The sequence below is a fragment of the Parasteatoda tepidariorum genome, chromosome 10 (genome assembly GCF_043381705.1).
Source record: "Parasteatoda tepidariorum isolate YZ-2023 chromosome 10, CAS_Ptep_4.0, whole genome shotgun sequence".
NCBI lineage: Eukaryota > Metazoa > Arthropoda > Arachnida > Araneae > Theridiidae > Parasteatoda > Parasteatoda tepidariorum.
Genome location: NC_092213.1, coordinates 8,457,890 through 8,482,390, shown reverse-complemented (window position 1 = coordinate 8,482,390; position 24,501 = coordinate 8,457,890). Strand labels below are relative to the sequence as shown.

General features: G+C 28.5%; 1 protein-coding gene and 1 long non-coding RNA gene across 6 annotated transcripts in view; both read left to right on the top strand.

Moving 5' to 3' along the window:
- The window catches only part of LOC107455214 (myogenic-determination protein nautilus), an 81,886-nt gene extending 71,469 nt beyond the window's left edge, over positions 1-10,417 (top strand). For all 5 annotated transcript variants that reach the window (XM_071186481.1, XM_016072713.3, XM_071186479.1 and 2 more), the window contains one exon: positions 9,540-10,417. In XM_071186481.1, coding sequence (XP_071042582.1) covers positions 9,540-9,673 — 134 coding nt within the window. In that variant the 3' untranslated portion in view covers positions 9,674-10,417. The remainder of the gene's footprint in view (positions 1-9,539) is intronic.
- A 4,551-nt stretch (positions 10,418-14,968) lies between these two features.
- Positions 14,969-22,688, top strand: LOC122270891 (uncharacterized). Its single transcript, XR_006226041.2, has 3 exons — positions 14,969-15,092; positions 15,727-15,804; positions 19,991-22,688. It is a non-coding gene; the product is annotated as an uncharacterized lncRNA (long non-coding RNA).
- The last annotated feature ends 1,813 nt before the right edge of the window (positions 22,689-24,501 follow it).

Here is a 24,501-nt window from a genome sequence, read left to right as displayed (position 1 = left end):
ATTTTCTTCTTCGATAAATTTGTATTATTTTAAGAAACGTGTGAGACATTAAAACTTTAAAAAAATGCTTTTCAAGACTGTTTTCGAAATGAATTTTAAGTAGAGGTATATATTTTACAGAAATTTCTTTTATGTAAATTATTGTATCCAAGAATACTCTCTTTAGATGGAAAGTAATTTAGGATATCTACCTCTCTCTTATGCATTTCCGTTAAAGGACGCAAGATTAATTTTAAAAAAATGGATTTGAATTTTTTTAATTTTATTTATTTATCAGAAAAATTACAAGATTTTGAATGATTCAAATAAATGTTTTTCACCCAGTTCTTGTTAAGTTTTTCAAAAACAATTAAGCATATATTGTAAAAACTGTCTATTTTTTTATTAGTATTTTAGCGGTGATCTAACTCTTACCTATCGAAACCCACCTCATCATCCGTCTAACATCCTCATCATTCGTTAGATGAGGGGGATAATATCTATCTAAGCCTCATCTAAGAGAATCAGTTAAATTTTTAAAAATCAGTTAGTAAGCTTTTTGTTAAATCCTTTGAATTTTTCTCATTTTTAAAAGAAAAACTTAGCCGTCTGATTATCAATTTAATAAATTTCTGTTCAGAAACGGAAAGTACTCATTACAAAAACGAACGTATTCCAAAAAACTATTTCGCTTTCATGCAGAATATTTTTTGAAAGATGTTACCATTGAAAAAAAAAAGTATCGAAAAATAACAAAAAACTCCTGTAGTAAACAGACTTTCAAGCTAGGTCTCCAAAAGAAAGTATAATATATATATAAATATATATATATATATATACAAATATGTAACCGGAACTTTTTTTCCTGTATTATTAGTTTTTTTCCCCGTATAGTACAGTTTTTAAAAAACGACAAAATAATAAAAAAGGCGTCATATTGTTGTGTGTTTTATTCCTCCAGAAGATATTTCGAAAAAAATTCCTCCCTAATATCTCTTTATTAATGTTGAGTAAAAATAGCTCATTTCTTAAACTAGAGCTGTGTAATAATAATACAAATAAAATAATTGAAGAAAACACTTCTCACAATAGACTTTTCAGGCATAATTTATGGTAAACACATTTTNCTCAGCCTTTCATCCCTTCAGTGGGTCGATAAATGAGTACCAAGCATGCTTGGGAACTAAACACTGGGGGTTCCGCGTTCGGCTGACCACCTGACCGGAACATCTGCTCCTGCACCCCAGAGCCCAAGGTCAAGAAAACTGAGATGGGCACAGTAGGCCTTGGCCCTCTATGGGCTGTCGCGCCACTGAGTTTAGTTTAGTTTATTAAATAATATCTGAAAGAGATTTATCTATAAATGAACAGAACATCTATAAATGAACAATAAAAGAAAAACTTAACCGTCTGCATATCAGTTTGATAAATATCTGTTCAGAAACGGCAAGTACTCGTTACAAAGGCGAACATATTCCAAGAAACTATTTCGCTTTCATGGAGAATATTTTATGAAAAATGTTACCATAGAGAAAAAAAATATCGAAAAATAACAAAAAAACTCATGTAGTGAACAGACTCTTATGCTAGCTCACCATAAGAAAGTATAATTTTTGTATATTTGTGTATATATATATATATATACACAAATATGTAAACAGAACTTTTTATCCTGTATTATTTTTTACAGTTTTGAAAAATAGACAAAATAATAAAAAAGGCGCCATATTGTTGTGTGCTTTATTCCTCCAGAAGATATTTCGAAAAAACTCCTTCCCTAATATCTCGTTATTAATGTTGAGTAAAAATAGCTCATTTCTTAAAAGTAGCTGTGTATTAATAATACAAATAAAATAATTGAAGAAAACAATTCTCACAATAGACTTTTCAGGCATAATTTATGGTTAACGCTTCTTATTTCGTAAAAAGCCGGTAAAGATTTCAAGCATCGAAAATAGCTATAAGTCTCAATTACTTTTCTATTTCTGTGCTTCTAAAATTCTTGCTAAAAGCAGTTAGGAACTGTTTTTTTCTGAATCTGCAAGAATCTGGAGCATCAAATACTTAAATTTTTAGAACACATTTGACAGATTTACGAACACCGTGAAACAATAGCAATAATTAACGATTGTGGTTTAAGGGGCTTAGATTCGAGCATTAACTACATTCTTTATCCTCAACACGTCTTTTGCCTGAATCGGCTACAAACTAATAAAAGAAACTTCTTGGCGAGGAAACATCAAAAGACATCTTGGCGAGGAAAACTAAGAAAAGTCATATTTTTTAGCGTGTTTGACTTGTGCCGTCTTTAGGTGAATTGCCACTGTTTACCACACCGTTAACTTCACAAAATGGCCAGTTTTTAAATGCTTTATGTCGCCTGACGCGCTTGTTTTACTTGAATGTGTGGTGATATGCGACTGTTTTGTTTACACTTGTGGAGGAAAGGTGAACATAAACATTTGTGGACAGATTTATGAGAAAAATCATATTTTGTCACAACAGAAATAAAGTTTACTCCTAACATATCATTTTTATGAGTTACTAGGAGGCTCCGCCCCTGCTCGCTCTGCGTGGAGATTGGGCTGTATGGTATTTTTAACTTACAAGTTTAACAGTTGATAATTCTCATAATAATTGGATTTCAAATATTTCTTTTTTCATAGTATTCCTGGTACATTTGTCTACTTATCTGTGCGATTTTAACTTTGCAAGTCTTATAGTTTCAGCGGATCAAAACAAACTGTAACGTAAAGCAATAAATAAGTAAATAAATAAAAAAAAGATGAATCAAAATTGTGAAAAAAACTCAATATAAAATTCTTTTAATTTTCAAACAAATTAAAATTTTAAAACAAACTCACGTTAAGTTCTTAAATAATAATTGTCTTCTCTGCATGCAGAATTTCGACTTTATAGTTGCTTTTTTGAATGCTGCAGAGCGGCCTGCTCGATGATTTTTAATAAGTAAATAGTTAGTAACTCTTGAATTAAGTATCGAAAGTTTTTCTTTACTTATTCCATCGTATTTATTTATTCCATGGTATCACTCCCATTGTATCATTCCATAGTATCCCTGCTCGCTCTGGGAGGAGATTGGGTTGCATGGTATTTTTCACTTTCAAGTTTGGCAGTTGATAATTCAGGAACTTATAATTGGATTCCAAATATTTCTTTTTCATTTGTGCTCCTACTACATTTGTCTACTTATCTCCACGATTTCAAGTCTGTTAGACTTATAGTTTCTATGCATCGAAACAAACTATAACGTAAAGCAAAAAATAAATAATTAAATAATTTAACAAAATAAAATAAGAAATACATAAATAAGTACATAAATAAAAAAATAAAATAAGTAAAAATAGGCAGTATTTTTCTCTATTTTCCTAATTTATTTTTACATCAAATAAAACAAAAATAAAAAAAGCTGTGATCGCCTAATTACGATCACTGGTTGCCCATTGGTCAAACGCTTTTTCTCTCTGGATTGACTCCGTTAAACGCCACAGCATTTCAAATCATGGGTTGCAAAAACTGTCTCAATTGATATTTGTCGTCAGACAGATTTTCGTATCCTGTCTATGCACGTGTTTCTTGACGTCACAAAATACTTTTCCTTCTTCAGCATTCATATTTATATTGAAATCACCGACAAGCCAGTCATTATACGTCAATAATAAAGGAATATAAAAATATTTTAAATTATTATTATGTAAAAATGCCTGATAGAGTGAAAATGAAAAGAAAAACAGCAGCGGTCGCCATAGCAACGCATGCAATGACGACGCATGCGCACTGTTTACTATTACTCTTGAGCACTGTTGAAAAGTGTGTGGACGCCATCAAATCCAAACCAACACCCATTTTGCCAATGAGTAATAAATAAGTAAATAAACAGGAAAAGAAATAAATAAAAGAGAAAAAAAATTTGAGGAAAAAATCATATAAAATTCTAATAATGTTCAAACAAATTGAAATTTCAAAACGAATGCACGTCAAGCTCTTAAATAAAAAAATAGTTTTCTCTGCAACCTGAATTTCGAGTTTGTAGTTTATTTTTTTGAATGAGAGCAGTGCACATGATGATTTTTGTAACCAAACAGTTAATAAATCGCGAATTAATTATCGAATGTTAATTTTTTTTACTCTACTGTATTCATGGCGTTTTTTTTACGTTACTTAGTATTTTCAAATTTATAAGTCTTAAAGTTTTTGTGCAACAAAACAGAAAGCAACGTAAACTTGAACACCCAAAACAGCTGCGGTTATGGGTGTTAAAGTTGTACAGTTATAATATTTATGTATACATTATCAATTATCGAAAACTGAAATCATAGTAAAAATTGCTTTTAAATCTTTTCTAGTGTTTTTAGATTTATATCGCATTTCATATATAATTATTTAGGAAAGATAATCATTTAATCGCTTTAACAGCACAGAAAATTTGTCATTGCATTCAAATTAAAAGTCAGAGTGGAGGGATTACATTGAGATAATTATCACTTGCAAAATACGAAACGAATGCTAACACATTATAAGATGTGAATTATACAATACATTTATTTTAATTTACATGTTCTAAAGCATAGCATTTAAATATTTAAAACAAATTTTTACCTGAAATTATTTTTGGATAATCGAATTTCATAACTGTGGTCAAAAATATGTTGAATCACATAACAAAAAAAAAANAAAAAAAAAAAAAAAAAAAAAAAAAAAAAAAAACCTCTGGATGTAATGAAATATGCAAAAAGGGAAATTAACATTAATAGTTTCTAATTTCCTTCTTATCTGTTGAAACTCTATTTTCTACATTGCAAAAAAAAAAAAAAAAAATCTCGTCAGAGAATTAGCATTTTTGTAGCCGATTTCGAAACTAGAAACATCGTCTACTGCTATTAATTAGCTTAAGTGATAGCTATCTCAGCTATAATCGCCTACAGCTATTAATTAGGTATGTTTATTTAGAGGAAGAACGTTTTTGTATCTAATTTCGAAACTCAAAATATTGTCAGATCCTATTGATCAGCATATGTAAGATTACCCCCTCAAACCATTAAGATTGAATCCAAGAACGTGAAAATCCGATCATTAGATCATAAGTTATTCAGGATGACCCGTTTTATTTTGGTGCACTGTATATTTATCATGTAGTGAAATTTTAGTTTAACGTTTTAGTTTTAGTTTTAAGTTTAGTTTAGTTTAAGAAATTTTAGTTAATTTTAGTTACACTGGTTTATAAACTCAATATAATAAAAATACATTCTAAAATTTACTGTTTCATGATACACTAATTGGTAATTTGGCTTCAGAGGATAATAATTTTTTTGTTTTTTAAAGATATTACATGTTTTTAAAGGTAAAAATTATAGTATACAACTTTTTTTAAAACTTTCATAACTCAGAGACTATTTGATTGATTTCATTTAAATTTTTACTTTGTTATTCAAAATTACATAGTTTAAAATGACGTAAAACATTTTATGCCTTACGATTCAAAATTTTTTCGACTATTGTTAAAAAAAAACAGTAAAAATGATGTTACAAAAAAAATGAAAATTATTTTTTACATGGAAGTATCTCTGGATCTTCGATTTTTAAAATTATATGCAAAAGGGTTTTCGTTTCACTTAAAAAGCTCTCGAGATATGGCGAAATACCCAAAAAGTTAAATTAATATAAAGAATCCTATCCTTAGACCGTTCCAAAAGTTATACCGTTAGACCAAAAGTTATTCAGGTTGATGTTTTTTTCTTAATTGCTATACATCTTTTATAATACAATTAAACATGCGTTCAAAATGCTTTCTTACTTATCATTTAAAAAAAAAGAATGCACAACTTAAATAGTATTACATTAATTACTTCTTGATGTCACTTTGGCATGCAAATACAGTGGAATTAAGCCAAATTGGCGTGAAGATTCATGAGCGGTCATATCCGTCATTTTATTGCCAGGTTTCTTTTTTACTGTACTCACATATTACGGGCGGAGGTTTCTTTAGTGAGCCAAACTATCATTTTGTGTGGCAAGAAATAATTTTACATAAAAGATATCTTACGTTTTGAGTTACAAACCAAAACGAAAAGGAAGTAGGAGAGAGGAAAAAAAAATTTTTTTTCAACTTTTTTTTTTCTAGAACATTTTACGTTTCAACCGCACACCATTTTCACGGACATTTTATTTCCAGCGTGTGAAAAATGTCACCTCACTAAATTACACTAATGGACCTTCTCCTCCCCAGAAATAGCGATTAACTCCTAATTCTTTCGAGACCCCCATTTTGAGGGAGAGGGGGGTGTACGTCATTAATTGTGGAAGTTTTCATCGCGCGATTAGTTGGTGATGTCGCCAAAAACGACCGCTGCGACATAAATTCGGTCGCGTTATTTACAAAGTCTCGCGAAGAAAAGATATTTTTTGCATTCCTTACAACTTAAACCTTGTTTATTTCTGTCGAGAGACACACAGGGAATTAAGTTGGGCTGAATTGTGGGCAACCGTTTTTTTTTTTGAGTTTCTAAAAGAGTTTCAGAATCATTCCATTGTGGCGTGAAAGTTATTGTTGATATAAATTAAAAAAGTATGATGTCGAGTTCAGCGACAACTTCAATAGCTGCAAAAATTGTGTCACTTTTTAATAAGATTCACGAGGATAAAATGCACATGGTTACTTTAAAAAAGTTTTTCTGGATGTTTNCGGGTAGCCCCGCCCAGTTACAAAAATTGTGTTTTTTGGCTATTTTTTCAGGTGTAAATGAGAATGACCAATGTATTGACAATAGATAAACCTCATTTATCATTTTTATCACAAAATTATTTTATTTATTACATATTTATATACTTTTAGTGAATTCTATCATTTAATAACAACAAATGTCATACTTTTTATCATTATTAATGTATATTAATATATTATAATATTAATATATATTTATATTAAATATTTAACGAAAATAATTTAATTTAAGTAACAATAATTAATAACAATAGTTGTTTTTCAATATAAACTTATTTGGTTGATCTCTTCTTATAAACTTAATATAAAATATTTCTTATAAAATTACAAATTCGCTTTGTATTCTGATTGCATTCAAATGCTTCTGTAGATTGATTCGTTCACAAATAAATGAAAATAAATAAGTAAGCAAATAGCTTATCATAATAGTATTTAGGATTTCTTTATATTAAATTTAATTTGGATACAACAATTACATTTTAAAAATATTTAATTTTTCATTTTCAAATATATAAATTTATCTTTCATATAATATTAAAACATATATTTGTTGTTAAAAATGCATATAACATTCANAGCCAGAAAACAAAATAATGAAAAGATATAATTTCATGATCAGTTCATTCGATTAAATCCGCAAAAAGGACTGCATGCAAGTTATAAGTTTATTTTTATATTTCCCCGAATAGAGTGTTCAACACATGTTTTGTTTCTGCATTTTCTTTAAATTTTATATTCTGTTTTTTGAGTGATATATTTTTTACTTAATGTGTTCGATTTTAATTTCTATTTCAATTTCTTTGAGTACTCCTGACATTATTTCACGCTTTGGCTATATTGATACAAGATTAGAAAGCACTGATTTTCCGGATATAATCGTGTGAGCAGATGAAAAGGTTATATCTTTTAATTTTTTGTTTTCCCGCTTTTTATTACATATTTTTAATTTTTTTAATAATATTTTTTAAAGAAAATTTTAGAAGTTAAGAAAATTCAGAAAACATGGATTGCGAAGAAAATTGTGTACTTACCCCCCATCGACAAAGTTAACAATAATTATGCATTCTTTCTGTAAAAAATTCTATGTTGAATTTTTAAATAAGGAGTTAAATAATTATAACAATTTTATGCTTTGTAATTTAAATAATAATATTATCATTAAAATTTGTTTAATCTTTATTTAAGTGGTTAAAAATTAAAACTAATAATATACGATTTCTATTCTTAATAATCCGTCCAAAATTTCATAAAATTCCTATTAAATTTAGAACAATCACTTGTGGGTCTTATACTTACCTAATTAAACCTGGCACTATTTTCTCTAACTATTAAACTAACTATTATCTAACTATTAACGCAAAATTATTAGCAATATTATTAAAGAAGTTTTTTCTTCCATTATCACTAATAATCAACTTATTTTGGAATTTATTAAGCAAAATAAAATTAATTCTATTGCGACTTCTGATTTCCAAGATCTCTTAAATAGCATTCCCCTTTCTAAACAAAAAGATGTTCTTTACGTTATTACTGTGATTATTAAAATATCCCTGATTACGATTGTGATTATTGGAAAATTCTAATTAATTTTTGTCTTTTTAACATTTATCTCTACAATGGAAAAATATTTTTGTTCAAATTGATGGAATACCACTAGAGTCTAATTATTCCTCACTAAGTTATTTTTACACTTTATTGAAAGAAACTATTCTCTTAATATTAAATTTATTTTTATAATTATTGATGATTTAATTATCTTTAATTTTCAAAATTATATGATTTTGTTAAATAATAATCATCCCGAGGAATAAGTCTTGCTTCGTAATTATGACTCAACATTCATTTAAATTTTTTGGATTTAAGTATTAAAAAAGAAGAAAATATCTGCATTACTGATTTATACTATAATTGAAATGATTTTAAACTTAATATATATATAAACTAACTACATGGAATTCTAATGTTTCTAAAAACATTTATTTAAGTACAATTTTAATCAAGTGGATAGAATTAAAAGAACTTGTAGCAATGTTTATTTATCGAAAAAACAAATAGACAAGCTATTCCAAAGCTGATAAAAAAAAAAAAAAAAAAAAAAAAAAAAAAAAAAAAAAAAAAAAAAAAANAAAAAAAAAAAAAAAAAAAAAAAAAAAACGATGGATATACAATTAATGTAGTTAAATTCTATATAAAATAGTAGAGTTGATAGTTATAATTAAAATTTTCTTTGTTAACTAAATTTTAATATTTTACATGTGCAAATACATGGTTAAAAATCTTCTCATATTTAATAAATATTTTTTAATTTTTTTAAATGCTTATAATTTTTCTAAAATCATCAATATACGAAAAAAAAAATATAATTAAATTTCAGCCTCTTTAATATTAAAATTTTATAATTTAAATTCAGCCTTATAAAATTTATATTTTATAACCGTCGTTGAACAGCCGACTCAATTCTGGGCTTATGACTACCAAAGTGCTTATCCTTGTAATTTTGATCCCAACTTATTTTATAATTTTATGAGTTATACTTGCAGCTTATGAGCAGTAAATAACATTTTTTTTAAATTTTCTTCCTTAATCTCTCTTTTTTGTTGTTTTTGTCCTCATTGTGTTATATCTTGTATGAATTTGTTCTATGTGTCTATTTATATAGCCAACTGGAATTTATATAGCCAATATAAATCATTTAGTTTTCCAAAGTAATGATTTTAAGAATCTAAAAATATTTTATACAATTTTTATATTCTGTAATTTTGAATTTTATTTTCGAATACATTCTCTTTCTCATTATTATTTTCTTTATTTTTTCTTTCAGGAACAAACGAAACACAAGGTTCGTCACCAGTTTCAAGCTTGGACTGTCTATCTTTAATTGTAGAAAGCATAACCTCCAATGCAAATAATCTTATAACAACCGTTTCCATGGCAACAGATAACAGACCCACTTGATTATGGATAAATAAAATTATGAACATTTAAAAAACTTTTTACCAAAGAAACTGCGTAGATTTATGTAAAAATATGAAGTCATAAAATGTCTAATAATGAAAATTATTTCTTTACAAATACTTCTCAAATCTTAAGGATTCTTTTAGTTTCTCAGAAGATCAACAATGTGACAGTTGATTGGATAATGAAATTTTTGATTTTTCAAAAATATTTTGTTGATTGCTTTATTTTAGATGACAAAAAAAGCATGAGTTTGACATTGCTTATGAATTATATACTTTGAAGAAAAATATTTATACCCCAGAAGGATCAGTTTCTGCACCAATGCAAAAAACTGCTGCAATTGTCTCTTTAATTTGAAATTGATTTTTGTCAAATTTAGTATGAAAAATCAATAAAAAATGTCAAAATAAAAACAATAATCAATTGATGCCAAATTACAAGCAAAGTGCAATATTTTTAGCAACTGTCTACATTATTTATTTTTTCAATGCAACTCTTATTGTATCTATGTATTTATTTTAACAAAACGGAATGTACCGAAAATGCCGGCATTTATTTATAGAAATGTTTATTGATTTTGTTTTCAATGTTACGATTTTATCATCTGATTTTATCTTTCAATAATTATTTAAAACAGAACTGATCACAAATGATCAAAGAATGTAGAATGTGTCTTTAAAAATGTAATAGTTTTATATCAGACCTATTATAAATAAAAATAAAAAAACTTTTTGAGATTAATTTTTTTCATGTCTTTGTTACGTACATTTATACATGTTCAACATCGGGACAAAGGTATCTGGACACCCACCTAAAGAAGTGGCAGCATCATGGTGTTTGGTTGGATGGGGGTGTTTTTCATAGTTCGGCTGGAATCTATAAGTTCCTGAGGCTGGAAACATGAGCACCTATACACTGTTCGAATTTTCCTTCTAAAATTATGGTAAAATAACCGGCAGCAGTCTGTCCATCCAATTAACCGTAAAATTTGTGGTAAATTTTTTTTTTCCATTTACGTTTTTTTAACCACTTACGACTAGCATGGTTTTAAAACCGTAAAAAAGAAATTTTACTGGACATTAGAGATAATTCAGAAATCTTTGGTGTTGCCATCTATGCCTGAATGAGATAAGCGTATCGTATTCTAATAGCCCAGGGTCACAAATCTGGGGATTACAGAGCACTGGAAAATCTGCATGTGTTGAGGGAAATGGAGGAAATATTACGATGACGATGCTGGCATTCGAACTCCTGTTCTGTAGGCCAACTGCAAGGAACAAAGTGGCTTCAATAAGTGGGCCTAGTTGATATGAAATTTTGGTTGTTTAACCGTATTAAGTGAAAGTAGTTAATAAACGATTTTCTTTAAAGCTAACATTTTAACTTTTGAGTCTTATTCATGGTTACTTGACCGTTTTATTTGAATATGGTAAAATAACAATTAAATAAATTGTCATTTAACAATTTTTTCCAAAAAATTTCTAACAGTGGTGTGGACATCTCAAACGCTTGACAATATTTCGAGGAAGACTCATTTATTGTGTAGCAGGATAACTGTTCCATTCATACGTTGAGACTTGAGCAGCCGTGGTTTGACAAAATGAATGTTCCAAAACTGGACTGGTGTTCTTAATCCCCGATCTATATCCCGAAGGACACCGCAGATTCCGTAGTCTCAAATTGAACATCATCACAGTCAGCACTTGACTTGGTTAGAATCTTCTTGCTGTCATGCTAACCATGGGAGGTGCTCTTGGTTTTCCTCTCAATGCGACGCAAATGCGGGTTAGTTTCATCAAAAAGCATTGACTGTAAGGAAACTTTAGTTCATGATCCGTCCACCAATGAGGATATTTTATGCAATTACTGTGGTCGGTGTGAGCCGGGTGCAGAATTCATATCGACCAGCCATCGTTGAAATTCAAACCTGGGTCCTCTTACTGGGAGGAAAGCTGTCACGCCCAAGAAATTGTCCTGATTTTTATGTTTATTTTTCTTTTTTGCTAAATATTGTCCTGTTTTTTTCTTTAGCCCAATACGGATAATAACACTGCTATTTTAGATGGCATTTCTTAAAACAAAATTTTTTAACTACTTAAATTTTAGTTTACATATGATTTTATTTTAATATAAAAATTACCGAGTAAATAAATATATACAAATGTTTATTTTTTCATTTTAATTATTGTTTCGTCATTACCAAAGAAAAGTAGGCTTTTTTGAAAAATGGGCTCAGAGTTGTTTTCCCTTTTTTTAGTATCTCTGGATTTATTATGCGATGAACTCTTAATTTTATCCTACACGTGGTTTTTAAAGTTAATGTAATAATTTAACTATCACACACTCTTAACGATTACATTGTATTCGGAATTAGATTTAGTTCGGAAAACAATGAAATTTTTAAATAACTTTTAACTGAAAACTGAGTAACTTGATGGAAACTAACGAAAGCTTAAATAACTTTTCTTTCAGTGCTGAATCTTTAAATGCTTTGAAAACCGATCCTAATGGTTTAAAGGATTAACAACTAATATGCTAATTTTTGGTACTAACTGTTAGCTAAATTGCAAAAGCAGGAAAGAAAACAAAAAAAAACTAATATTATTTTTCTTAATAAACACACATTTTCTTAATAAAATACGTGTTTTTTTAAGATAATAAGAAATTGAATATTAAGTTACTGTCTGATACTAAAACTCTTTAATTAAGATAATAAGAAACTGATTATTAATAAGAAACTGAAGCGGCGTGATATTACTTGATTAAAAACTTCACTCGCTTCAAATATATGCAAATTGAAAATAACAGTCGACATGTTTCAAGCGCTCAAAAACAGATTCCCATTTTTAAGACTTACTAGTCGTGAATACGTCACGTCTGGCAAGTCTTAAAAATAGGTATCATGTTATATTATATCATGAATATTATATAAAGAAATATTTTTCGAATACGATGTTAAAGTGAATGCTGTTAAATTTTATATGGGTAAAGAATTTAGACACCATAATGTAGAAATCAGATTAATTGGGAAAATATTGCGATAGATTTTTGATAAGGCGATATACTTTTGATAATTTGATATATTTTTGATCATGCCCAGCGAGATTAAATTTTGCATTCTTTAGTCATGGGGGTAAATGATTGTGAGGGTGTCAACTCGAAAAAGCAGTCGCCAACCCATGGACTATATAACCGACAGGGTTCGAATCCCGGTGATGACTCGTCGATACGAATTCCGCATCCGGCTTGCACCAACCACAGTGCTGAAGTAAAGCATCCTCGGTAGTAGGCGGATCATAGGTTAGAGTCCCCTTGACATCGGGTTAACCGAGGGAGGTTTTGTGGTTTTCTTCTGGTTTTCATGTAACGCAAATGCGGATTAGTTCCATCAAAAAGTCTTCCACGAAGGCAAACTTCTCCCAATACTTGATACAGGAGTTCCATTGTCTTCTGTTGTGTTCAAAATTACTAGGTTACAGAATTGAACATTAGTAGTCGTATACCCAAAAAGTTGGGTTGGCTTCTCAACGACGGTTATAAAATAAAATATGTAACCGATAAGTTTAAGAGAGGTTAGGTACCAACACCTGATAAATGCCTCAAACGTACCTCAACCTACAATAATGGAAGACACACTTTCAATTTTTGATTTTTTTTTTTAAAATTTCTGAAGTAATACTCAGATGATTATTTTGTAACTTTAGAGTTGTTTAGTTTATGCGATTTTTCAAACATAGCAATAAGATGTAAAGCTTTCAGAGGTTTGAGGGACAGACAATATGTAATTAATGAAAACAAGTTTTTTTTAAATACCCTATGGTAGAAATGCAGATGATTAAGCTTGTAACTTGTATCGATTATTTCGGATTTTACTTGCAAATGCTGCATAAAATTTCGAAAACATAGCTTAAATATTTCTAGATGTACTAAAAATTTTTTACGAAACAAATTTTTTTTGTCTTATGTTTTTTAATGCTGTAATTTTAAAAATTTTCCTGTGAAATCAAGCAACCTTTTTTGGAACAACTTAAAATTAAATACAAAAATTATGTTTTAAAATTAGAAAAAAGTTCGTTTATTAACTTCGCAAGATATGAGTATTCAAAGTAGTTCCTTTGTAATGCGTATGCTCGAAAAATAATAATTTTATTTTCTTTATAATTTTGTAGTGAATTGTATTTGGCACCTAATGAAAAAAGTCTTATTTGAATATCTTAAAAAAGTAAAAAGTTTCGAGCTATGTAGTTTTTGTACTTTTTAAAATAAAGCTCAAAATGATCAGGGAGTTTTGCACAAATTTTATTTTGTAGTAATGCAAATGTTACTGCCTTATAACCGGACAGCAAGAACAATATAAAATTTGTGGAAGACTCCGATCATTTTGAGCTTTATCTTAAAAAGTACAAAATCTACATAGAAAATGACTCTAAACTTTTTGGAAAAAAAAATAAAAAATTAAAGAATATATATAGAAATATATCATTTCGTCATCATCTCATACGATTATATCCACAAAAAAGTGTGTGTATGTATTTGTAAATTTGTAAATTTTAAATTTGACATGTAAATTTTAAAACAGCGCAACTAATGCTAAAAAAATTGTAACGCATGTTATTCTTCTAAATGAATAAAAAAAAAAAAGAAATGATAGATTTTTATAGCATTGCGCTTTACATAATAATTAACATTATTCTAGTTTTTTCTGTTATGTAAGAACAAAAACACACAAATATTTGTACTTTATCTTTTCGTAAAAAGAAGTATTAAAGTAATTAATATTTTTGTTATATTTTTTGATATTAGATAGCAGCACTGTACCCGGAATTAGTAAACCATTTACCAATGTTTAAATTACTGTTCTTTAAATTCTTTTGAATGTGTCATCAAAAACATCTATTAAGATACTAACTATAACAAAATATTTATTATTTGGAGAGAGTTAAGAAATTATAAGAACTCTTCTGCCGATATAACTATCTATAACAAAACTTATTTCGTGACAACTATGCAATTGATCATTGCGGAAAAATTTCGCTCGATTTCAATTATTATCGCCAATGGTCAAACATTTTTTTTTTCATATGTTTTTTTACTAAATTCAAACTAGTTTATTAAGTACATTTCGTTATTTTTTAAATGATATTATGTTAAATGATATTATTTTTGGAAGTGATTAATATTATATAGGGTTTTATATTTGTAAAATTTTTTTTTTCGTTTTTCTATTATTTTAGTCACAAGATAGCAGCACTATATCATCAATTAGTATTAAAATCATGACTAGTTTATCACAAAATAACTGTAACTGTAATTACAGTCGATAAGTTTACCCACGAAATGAAACTGATGAAGATTGTTTTTGTCGTATTTTAAAATCAAGTTTATTTTTGACAAAATTGTTTTGTTGCATGATACGGTATTTTAAGGTTTTTGACTAAAGTGTATTTAGTAATCTATAGTAGTAAATGTATTTATCTGTTTCAATATCAACAAATTTTTCTGTAGCCCAATCAAAGTTGTGGTTTTAATTCGTAAATGTGATTTTAAAGTTTATATACCAGCAGTAATTTATATATAAATTTTGTTTGTTAATTATTGCAGATATTCAATATTATTTGTTATTTTTAAGCAGTTTCTTGTTTAGATACATTGTAAGCAGTTTCTTGTTTACGAATATTGTACACTTTGAAAAGGGGCGACTTAAAAGTACCTATCAGGGGTCTGTGTAGGTTTTTCTGAGAGGTACCTATTTTGGGAAAATTTAGACATAATATGTGAAAAATTAAAAATGATATTAAAAAATCAACACAAAAACGTAGTAAAAATATAGATTTATCGTTTCTTAAGGATGCGAAAATAAAATTTTAAGAAAAAGTACTTTGTGAAACTACCGTTTTTCCTAAAATTGAATTTGTGAAGGTACCGCTAAACGGTAGTAAATTCAACGTGGACAGACCCCTGCCTATGAAATATAAATATTAACTTCAGTTTTGCTAAAAAAAATTAATTTTTGAATTATAATTTTTTTTAAAAAATAAGTTCTTTTTCAGTGTTCTATTTCTTCCTATTTGTCAAACATTGCTAGAAGTTTCAAGAACGTTTTTAATGTTGATGGTGCTGAAATCAAGGTAATTATTTTATTTCAGACTTATTCTTTTTAATTTGTATCTTTTTCTCTTATATAAATCTTAATAATTCTTACATAAATCTTTTTATCTAATTTTTTATTTATATAAATTCTGTTTTAAGATTATTATTTATAATTTTTCTTTGTAAGTATATAATTTTTTTTTCTAGAATAATTTTCAATAAGAATCCAAGAATACTAAATATCATATATATTTTTACAGTTGAATCTGAGTATAATGACTTCTGTTTTCCAAACAAAAATGGTCATTAAAATATTGGTCGTTATATGGTGAAGACACAAAGCCATATACTTAAAATTCAGAAGTACTGGGCTTATTTTGGGAAAGACATGGCATACACCGAAAAGAATTATAAAACTGACAGAATAATTGACATTAACACAATTTTTCTTTGTCAATAAAGTGCAAGTACTAATGAAAAATATTAAATGTTAAAAATACATGAAATTTTTTTTCAAAATGAAATTCTTTAATACTATCAGGGGTCTGTCTAGGTTTTTCTGAGAGGTACCTATTTTGTGAAAATTTAGGCATAATTTCTGAAAAGTTAAATTAAAAAATCAACACAAAAAATATGGATTTATCGTTTCTTAAGGGATACACAAATAAAATTTTAAGAAAAAGTATTTTGTAAAACTACTGCTTTTCCTAAAATTGAATTTGTGAAACAGCTATTTTTCCTAAAGTTGAATTTGTGAAGGTACTGTTAAACGGTAGTAAATTCGCCCTGGACAGACCCCTGATTATGCACAATTTTTAGAAAGTCTTTCAGTGCTTTTTTTAGATTTTGAAATTTTCTCTTCCTAAAAAAATTGTCCTTGTTCTCATATCTTAAAAATTACATCCGGATTTTTAATTATTATGAATAATAGCTGGTATTAAATCTACAAAAGGGTATGTTTGTGACAGGTTAAATGTTGCTAGTCTTCTGCTTTCGCAACAATTTCTTTTTTTGTATGTTTAAGTGAGCAATATATGTATTGTGAGCAATGTGTATTTGTTATGTTTAAGTGAACAATGTATACTCTAAATAGGGATAAATAAACAGCATTTTTTCATTTTTGGTGTCAATATAGAAAAGTGAAAAACAAACCTAATTTCACATTGTTTTCCCTTAGATCTTAAATTGAAATGTTTGTGTTGCAAACTTACAGGCAGACATCAACAAAGTTGTTCTAATTCCTAAAAGAAAAATACTTTGGAACTTCTGTTTCATTCTTCAAAATAATGCATCATGATTTTTGTTGATCATTCTTTATCATGCCACCTATGTTCCATCTTAAACATTCATACATTCTTTAACATTCAGTGTTATCAGTGAAGCCATTGCACTTCATTTCATTGTTTCCTCTCATCGCGCAAAAACTTTTTGTTGTTAATTAGTTTGATTTATATTTAATGCTAATTGAAATGCAGTGCGGAAGAGAGTATAGTACTAATGAAAAACAATAGCATTAATTATATGTATTCAGTGGCCCCCATCCCCCCAAGCTCTTGGGCAAATTCTAAATTCCCTCCCCCCCAAACTATTTGTTTTATTTAGTGTAAAAATTCCCCCCAAGCTTTAAGTGGGTGCATCATGCGCCCACCTCCCCCCCTGGTGGGGACCCCTGTATGTATTTGCTTATTATGACTTTTTTTTCCCATCATTCAATCTTGTATTGTAGATGTGAAAATCAATTTGGCTAATTTAGAAATTATGTTTATGCTAAATGAATGTGTTATAATCTAAAATAATAGAAGGCTAATCATATTTTTGTTTATCTTTTATTCTTAAATATGCAGAAATTAAAATGTTGTAATTATATTAAGTTAAACTATTTAAAGGATTAATTTTCTTATCTCGTTTTATAAGAAATATTTTAAGTTTGGCCACTAAAAAATGATGTAAGTTCATCAGTTCTCAAAATATTAAAATATTATAGGAACTACCATTTTTTTAGGGTCATTCTGAAATAAAAAGTTTATTAAATGTTTGGACTAAAATTTTAGTTTTTCAGTTATGATAAAGTTGGAAAAAAATGCTTCCTAAAGCAAACTATAAATTTTAACTTTTCAGATAGGTGTTTAGTTTTGTAAATTTTAATTTCTTAGATGGTTTTTCTTCTTTACTCTATTTTTCTTTTGAAAGAATATTCTGTGCTAAAGTTGTCTTGATTTTGTCTAACCTTTTTTTTTTTTTGGTATTGTTTTCTCCTGATTTTCTATTTGTGCCTCTACGAGGTCTGTTTTTGCCATTATCTTTATCACATATTGATTTATAAATTTACCTAACTTTTGTACAAAATGAAACATTTATGCTGTCAGTGCTAAACCCATATATTGTCAGTAGTTTGGTGTTATGACTTCATAGTTACATTTTTACCATAATTTCTAATGAATACATCATTAATAAACCTTTTTGTTGTGATTTTTGAAATCTTCATACATAAAAAATTATTATTTTTTCTTTTAACTCATTATGTACATATAATTTTGTAAAATTTTGATCTTTGAAGTGCACATACAAAGTGAATAAGTAAAAGAATTTTTTTCATAATCTAATTTTATAAAAATAAATGACAAAAGATTGGTTAAGTGTCCCAACTATTCTTTTGTACAAAAAGGAAAATTGTTAACATTTGATTCTTTTTTTTTCTAAAATTCCAAAATTCCTGTTTATTTTAACTTTTTGCTTATTTTCTTTATATAAATGCAGCTGTAATAGATTATAATATTCAATATTGTAATTTATAAACATCATTTTAATTCTCATTATTGGCTCATATTGAAAATCTTATAAGTTGATCAGTTTTTAATAGTGAGAAGATTTGCCTCACCTGGTTATGTGTAAACAATTAGAATTTAGGAGATACCTTGCCTCCCCATCCACACACTGCGACACACTGAGTGAAAGGCGGATGTTGATTTAATAATTAATGGTTTTGATTTAATAATTTTAATGTAAATGTATTTAAACATTTCATCAAAACAAAATACAGTTACATTTGGGGTATTGGGGATGGCTGTCAGTTAACCTCTCGTCCATAGCAGGTCGCACAAACCTGAGACAAATCCACATTCCACAGTAAATAAAATGAAAATAATTTAATGTTTCCTGGGCAGCCTGGTACCATTTAATTTATGGACTGGTCCACGGCCCGGGGGTTGGGAACCAATGCCTTACACCATATTACTTGTCCAATGGCTTGTTACTTGCTGATAAAATATATATCACCTAATAATTCTTATTACCTGTAATATGAAAATAACATATATTCCTATCAGTTATAAATAACAAACCACTATAACCACATTTGTAAATAAATAATCATGAGTTAAAAGTATTTACCAGGTTATTCCCATGGTTACCTAGTTTTTTACCATGTCCTGGTAAAAACTGGTTTTTTCCTGGTAAAAACCCAATCCTATTTTTTCCATTATTATATGTAAGCAATTTAATAAATACTGATAAGCTATCACTAAATGATCTTACCTTTACTTTAAGCTGAGCAATCAGTGGTCATTTGCTTAGCTGCTGCTTTCAACTTAAATGAATTAGAGACCTAATTCAACATAATCTTTGAATGTTTTTGTGAATTAATAGAAAATTATGTATTATTATATTGTGTAAGAAACTCTTCATTTTTCTCCAAATCTGGCTTAACAATTATAACTTAAACATATTTCTCCAAAAACCCTATAAATCTTAAAGTTTTTAAAAAAATATAAGGTGTCTCACTGTGTACATATAGTCACGTTGTTTATAAAAGCGTACCTATTTAGGGCCACAAATTATTATTTAAGAGAAGTAAAAATAAAAAAAGCATTCTTAAATGTTACAAATTATCTTAGACAAAAGTGGAACACGAAAGTATAAAATCTGTTTAATTGCTGGGGAAAAAAAAACTTGGATGTTTTTTTTCATAAACACTAATAAATTCCTCTCTGTTTCCTCCAGGTGTTAAACAAGTTTTATTATTTTTAATTCAATAATCTTAAGCATTAATTGCCGGAGAATTTTAGTTTTTACCTGACTTAAATATTAATTTGCAACCTATGATGTCTAAATTTTTTTAACTTCATATTTGCCAAGCGTTTTAAAAATATGTAATATTAAGGGTAGCTGTTACAAACTTGCTATAAGTACTTTACTTTATCTAAAGTGTCATTTTTTTTCTTTCAGTTGAATTTAATAGTCATCTAAATTTAAGAAGTGGTGCTTGCATGTTCTTTGAAGCTATTAAAAGTGAGAAATGCCTTTTCTTTTTTTCTTAGAAATGAACAGCTTAGTGGAAGAACTGTGGCTAAGTGACATTTTTAAAAAAAAAAGATTTTTCAGCGAAAGTTCTTATTTGAGCTTTATTTAAATGTATAACGTTCATTTATAATGCTAAATCAATTCATTCCGAAGATACTTTAGAGGAAGAACCTTTCTATGTGACATTTTTTAAGTATTCAGCTGATGAAAGAGCTGGTTAGGTATCTTGGCGACAAATAGTCAACAAACCCTAGAAAATCTCTGGTTAGGCACCGAATGCTAAAGCGCAGGGGAAAAGAAATTGGTTAACAGTAAAAACTTGAAGCAGCAGATTGCATTTATTCAGGAGGAATTCATGTTTATTTAGGAATTAATAATTGCGGAGATGATTGTGCTCCAGAAAAAATCCGAATTTCTGGATTTTTCGCAAACTGCAATACGGAAGTTTCTCGAAATCCAACGTCCAGAAGTTTCAAGAAAATCATTGATCACATTTATGTATAATTCTTGTATATTTTATTTAAAAATATTAGAACTAGAATTTATTACTTTTGGCATCTCTTTCATTTGTTAATATTTTGTCTGGTAGAATAATAAATGTTATTGGAGATAAATGTAAACTTATAAATAATTATTCATTAAAGTTATGCTGCATATAATTTATTTAGAATTTCATGTTTTGAAAATATCAGTGATTTAAATTTATAGAGACATTTATTTTTTACTCAAGAAATTTTCAGGATTTTTGAGTTGGGCTCACAATCACCCCTGTAATTGAAAAAGACAAAAAAGAAAAGAAAAAAAAAACCCCTTAAACAGCTTCATCTTATAGTTTTTTTCCCCTGGTTTGTCTGGTATTGGACTGATTGTCGAGACACGGTACCCAGTAGAACACCGAAGTCAAGCATCACTGGTTGCAGTCAGCAAGCGGGTGGGTGACCACTTTGATCAGCCTGTGTATGGACCGCGGATGTGCGATATTGGTCCTCGTTAACCTAGTGGTCGACTTCGTGCACATTTTTCCTCGGTTCATGGAAGCTACCAAAGCAGGGGAGCCATCCCCTCTGCAGAGGATCAAAATTGTTATATGGCATGTCTTCGGATCATCCTCAGGGATGTTTCCCAGACTATCGCCAATAGCCCATTGTGCAGCTCTAGTTACTCAAATTTACTAACATTTTGTTTAACCGGTTCTTCCACTAAGCTCATCAAATATAACTTAACATTTATAACTTTTTTTATGTGTTAAAATTTGTACATTAACTTGCATGTAGAGCTCAGCTTATTCATTAAATATTTTTGCTATTAATGTGAATATTTTTAACTTACATTATTATGTGACAAATTGGTGCATAGAAAAAGAAATATTCCGAATTAGCTTCTTTGTGAGTATAAGTACAGTTATATAAGAAAACATTCTTTTTTTCAAGTGTAATGCATAAAGAAAAATTAGATTTGTTGGGAGTATTTACGTATCATGATCTGTTCGCCAACTGCAACTGCCAAAGTGTTGAATGGAATTTAAACTCACAATTTTTTTTAATAAATTTTGTAATATAATTAAAAATATGCGATTTAAAGAAGCAGAGTAGATTTTAGCTTAGTGTGAGAACACTTAAGAAAAAAAAGCATGCAACCCCAGAAATATAAATTTGTTCGAGGAGGACTGTGACCTGTGGGCATGTTTACAAATGATTAAATGTAAAAGAAGTTACGTTCTACACATCGAGTTCCGTGGTAAGGCCTGGACTCTACCTCCAGAGTATCTTACTAGCTATAATCATTTACCAGCTACTGAGCATCTTGCATAAATTATCCCACAAGCAGGTGAAGAGTTGAGTAGTAACTGGTTCTTACGAGCGTGGTTCATTACAACTCCCAATGAACGACCAACATCGATTTTTTATGACGCCATCCTGTGAATTAATCTATGATAAATATAGAGCCTAGATTTGGCACGATTATCAGTCATATTTTCAACGCATTGTTTCTAAACCACCGGACCGAAAACTCTTATTTATGGGCCCTCAGAAGGAATCTATATTAGGTAGATCTTTTTGTAAAAAGGAGTGAATTACCAAGCTTTCTAACCTGTCAGACATATTTTCACTTATAAATGAACTTCAGCTGGAATAATATAGTTTTCAACTTTTACAATCAGATCGATGCTTTCAAGTTAAAGTTATGGTGCAAATGTGTATAAGTGTAAAACCTGGAATTTTTTTTTCTTTTTACGATTTTATAAATAATTACATTAATACGAAACTTTGTATTATACTTTTTGGTGCACTTAAATGAATTTGCTTTGGCTTTTGATCAATATTATTGTCTAAAAAAAGGATGTATGTGTAGTGTTCATTCTAGACCTTAAAAAGGTCATGGTGCCAGAAACTGAAAAGGGCACCTAATCGCAAATATTTGCATGACTTTTAAGACGTCCAAAATATACAAAATATTTAATTTTATCATTAAAAAATCTTTTTTAAGAGAATTAGTTTGAATAAAAAATAATTCCTTAGTTAAATTCACACATTCTATAAATTCATTTTAAAATGAGCGTAATTCTCTAAATTTTGGATGCCAAAATAATAACTTATTAAAAATATCAGGATTTAAAAAAAAAAAAAAATTAATCTAAATTGAGAATGTCAAACAGTAACTCTGTAAATGGAAAAACTCGCTTGTTGCAATAACATTGTATAAAAATTATCAGATTAATTATTATAAAAAGCAAGTGGAAACGATGTGGATTTAATTATGGCAAAGACTGATAAAGTGATAAATAACTTCTGAAAAATATGTCGTAAAACACAGACTAGTAGAATTGTCACGAATCGAACGCATCAAATAGTAATAACTCAAATTTGAATACCAAACATTCTATTAAAAATATAGATATTTGAAAAACTACAAAAAAGGGCCGTAAAAGTGATTAATAACTTCTGAAAAAGCAATCATCAAAGACTGTGTTAGAATTGTCATGAGTCACACACATTAAGAAGTGCTAACGAAATTTGCTCATCGAAATTGCCTGTTAAAACAATGTGAAAAAGGCTGAAAAAATAATAATCAAACGACGTGAAATTGCAATGGAATTGTTACGAATCAAACACTTCAAGGAAGTGATAGATCAAATATGAAATGTGCATGTCGTAATTACATGTGAAAGATATCGGAATTTGAAAGATCATAGGGAAACAGTTGAAAAAACGATTAATAATGGCCAAAACATTATTACTGCCCAAAAGAAAAGATAAAAAACCACCTGAAATCGGCATGTCCATTTTCCTCCCTTTTATATGGCGGGCCGCATAATCAGGTTCATAGGTCAAAGGGGAAGCCGGGCGACCTGATCCGCAAATCCCGCCTAGCATGAACTTTGAATTTTATTACCCCAAAAGTACTTAGTTTACAGATTGTTACAAAAGGATAGATCAATGCTCTCTATTCATATTAAAATCTGAAAATAGTACTTATTTGTGTTAAACACCATTTTATGTTAAAATAAAATATTGAAATTAACATAGTCTTATGACTTCTTTGCGTGTAGCTGTAACTAGTCTGACACCCAGAAATGATTTTTAAGTCGGCAATAAATAACTGCAATCGCATTAAATTCTGGTCATTACTTTTTTTAATGCTTGTAATTAATTTTTATTTATTTCCTATTTACTTGTATACCAACATCCATTAATGACTACTTTACTGTGGACGGAGAGTGGTCATTCACGAAAGGTTTCACTGTACCACTGTATTTTGAAAATTGTTGCCGAATTTTTCATATGATTATTTTTAATGCAAATATATTGATTTGTTTCATTGATTATCTAATTAATGAATTCTGTTAGCTTCATATATATTGCTCTATGTACAACAAAAAATGGCCAATAGTTTAAAAGTAATTATGACATCAAAATTTTAAGCATTGTTTTTCATTTTACCTCTAAATGAAACGTTTCTTTAGAGTTGTTTTGGACAGTTTCTAATAATTTCTATTTTTTAATTGCTGTAAGGAGAAGTTTTTTTCCCACTGAGTTACTTAGTCAAGTCCCTAGTTATGCCTCCACTTAACACTATTTGTGTAATATTTTCAGGAGGAAACCTAAGGGAAGGTCGAAAAAAAAATATTGTTTTTTTGAAATTGTGTGCTATGTTTTGTAAATATAACTAATTTTTAACACCTATATGGAAGAAAATAAGAATTAGTGAAATCTTGTAGTTAGTTTAATAAATGTAAAATTTTAAATTTGAATTGAAAAAAGGACACTTGGCAAAGTTAAATTTCAACAGATTTGTTATTTGTTTTGTTAATTTCATTTAGAACTTTTGCATCCAAGTTGTCAATATTTTAAGCATATCAAATCTGCTTATTCATTCACTGTTATTTCCTTTTTTTATTATATAGAGCCCCCGTGGCAGAAACACAGCGACATTGT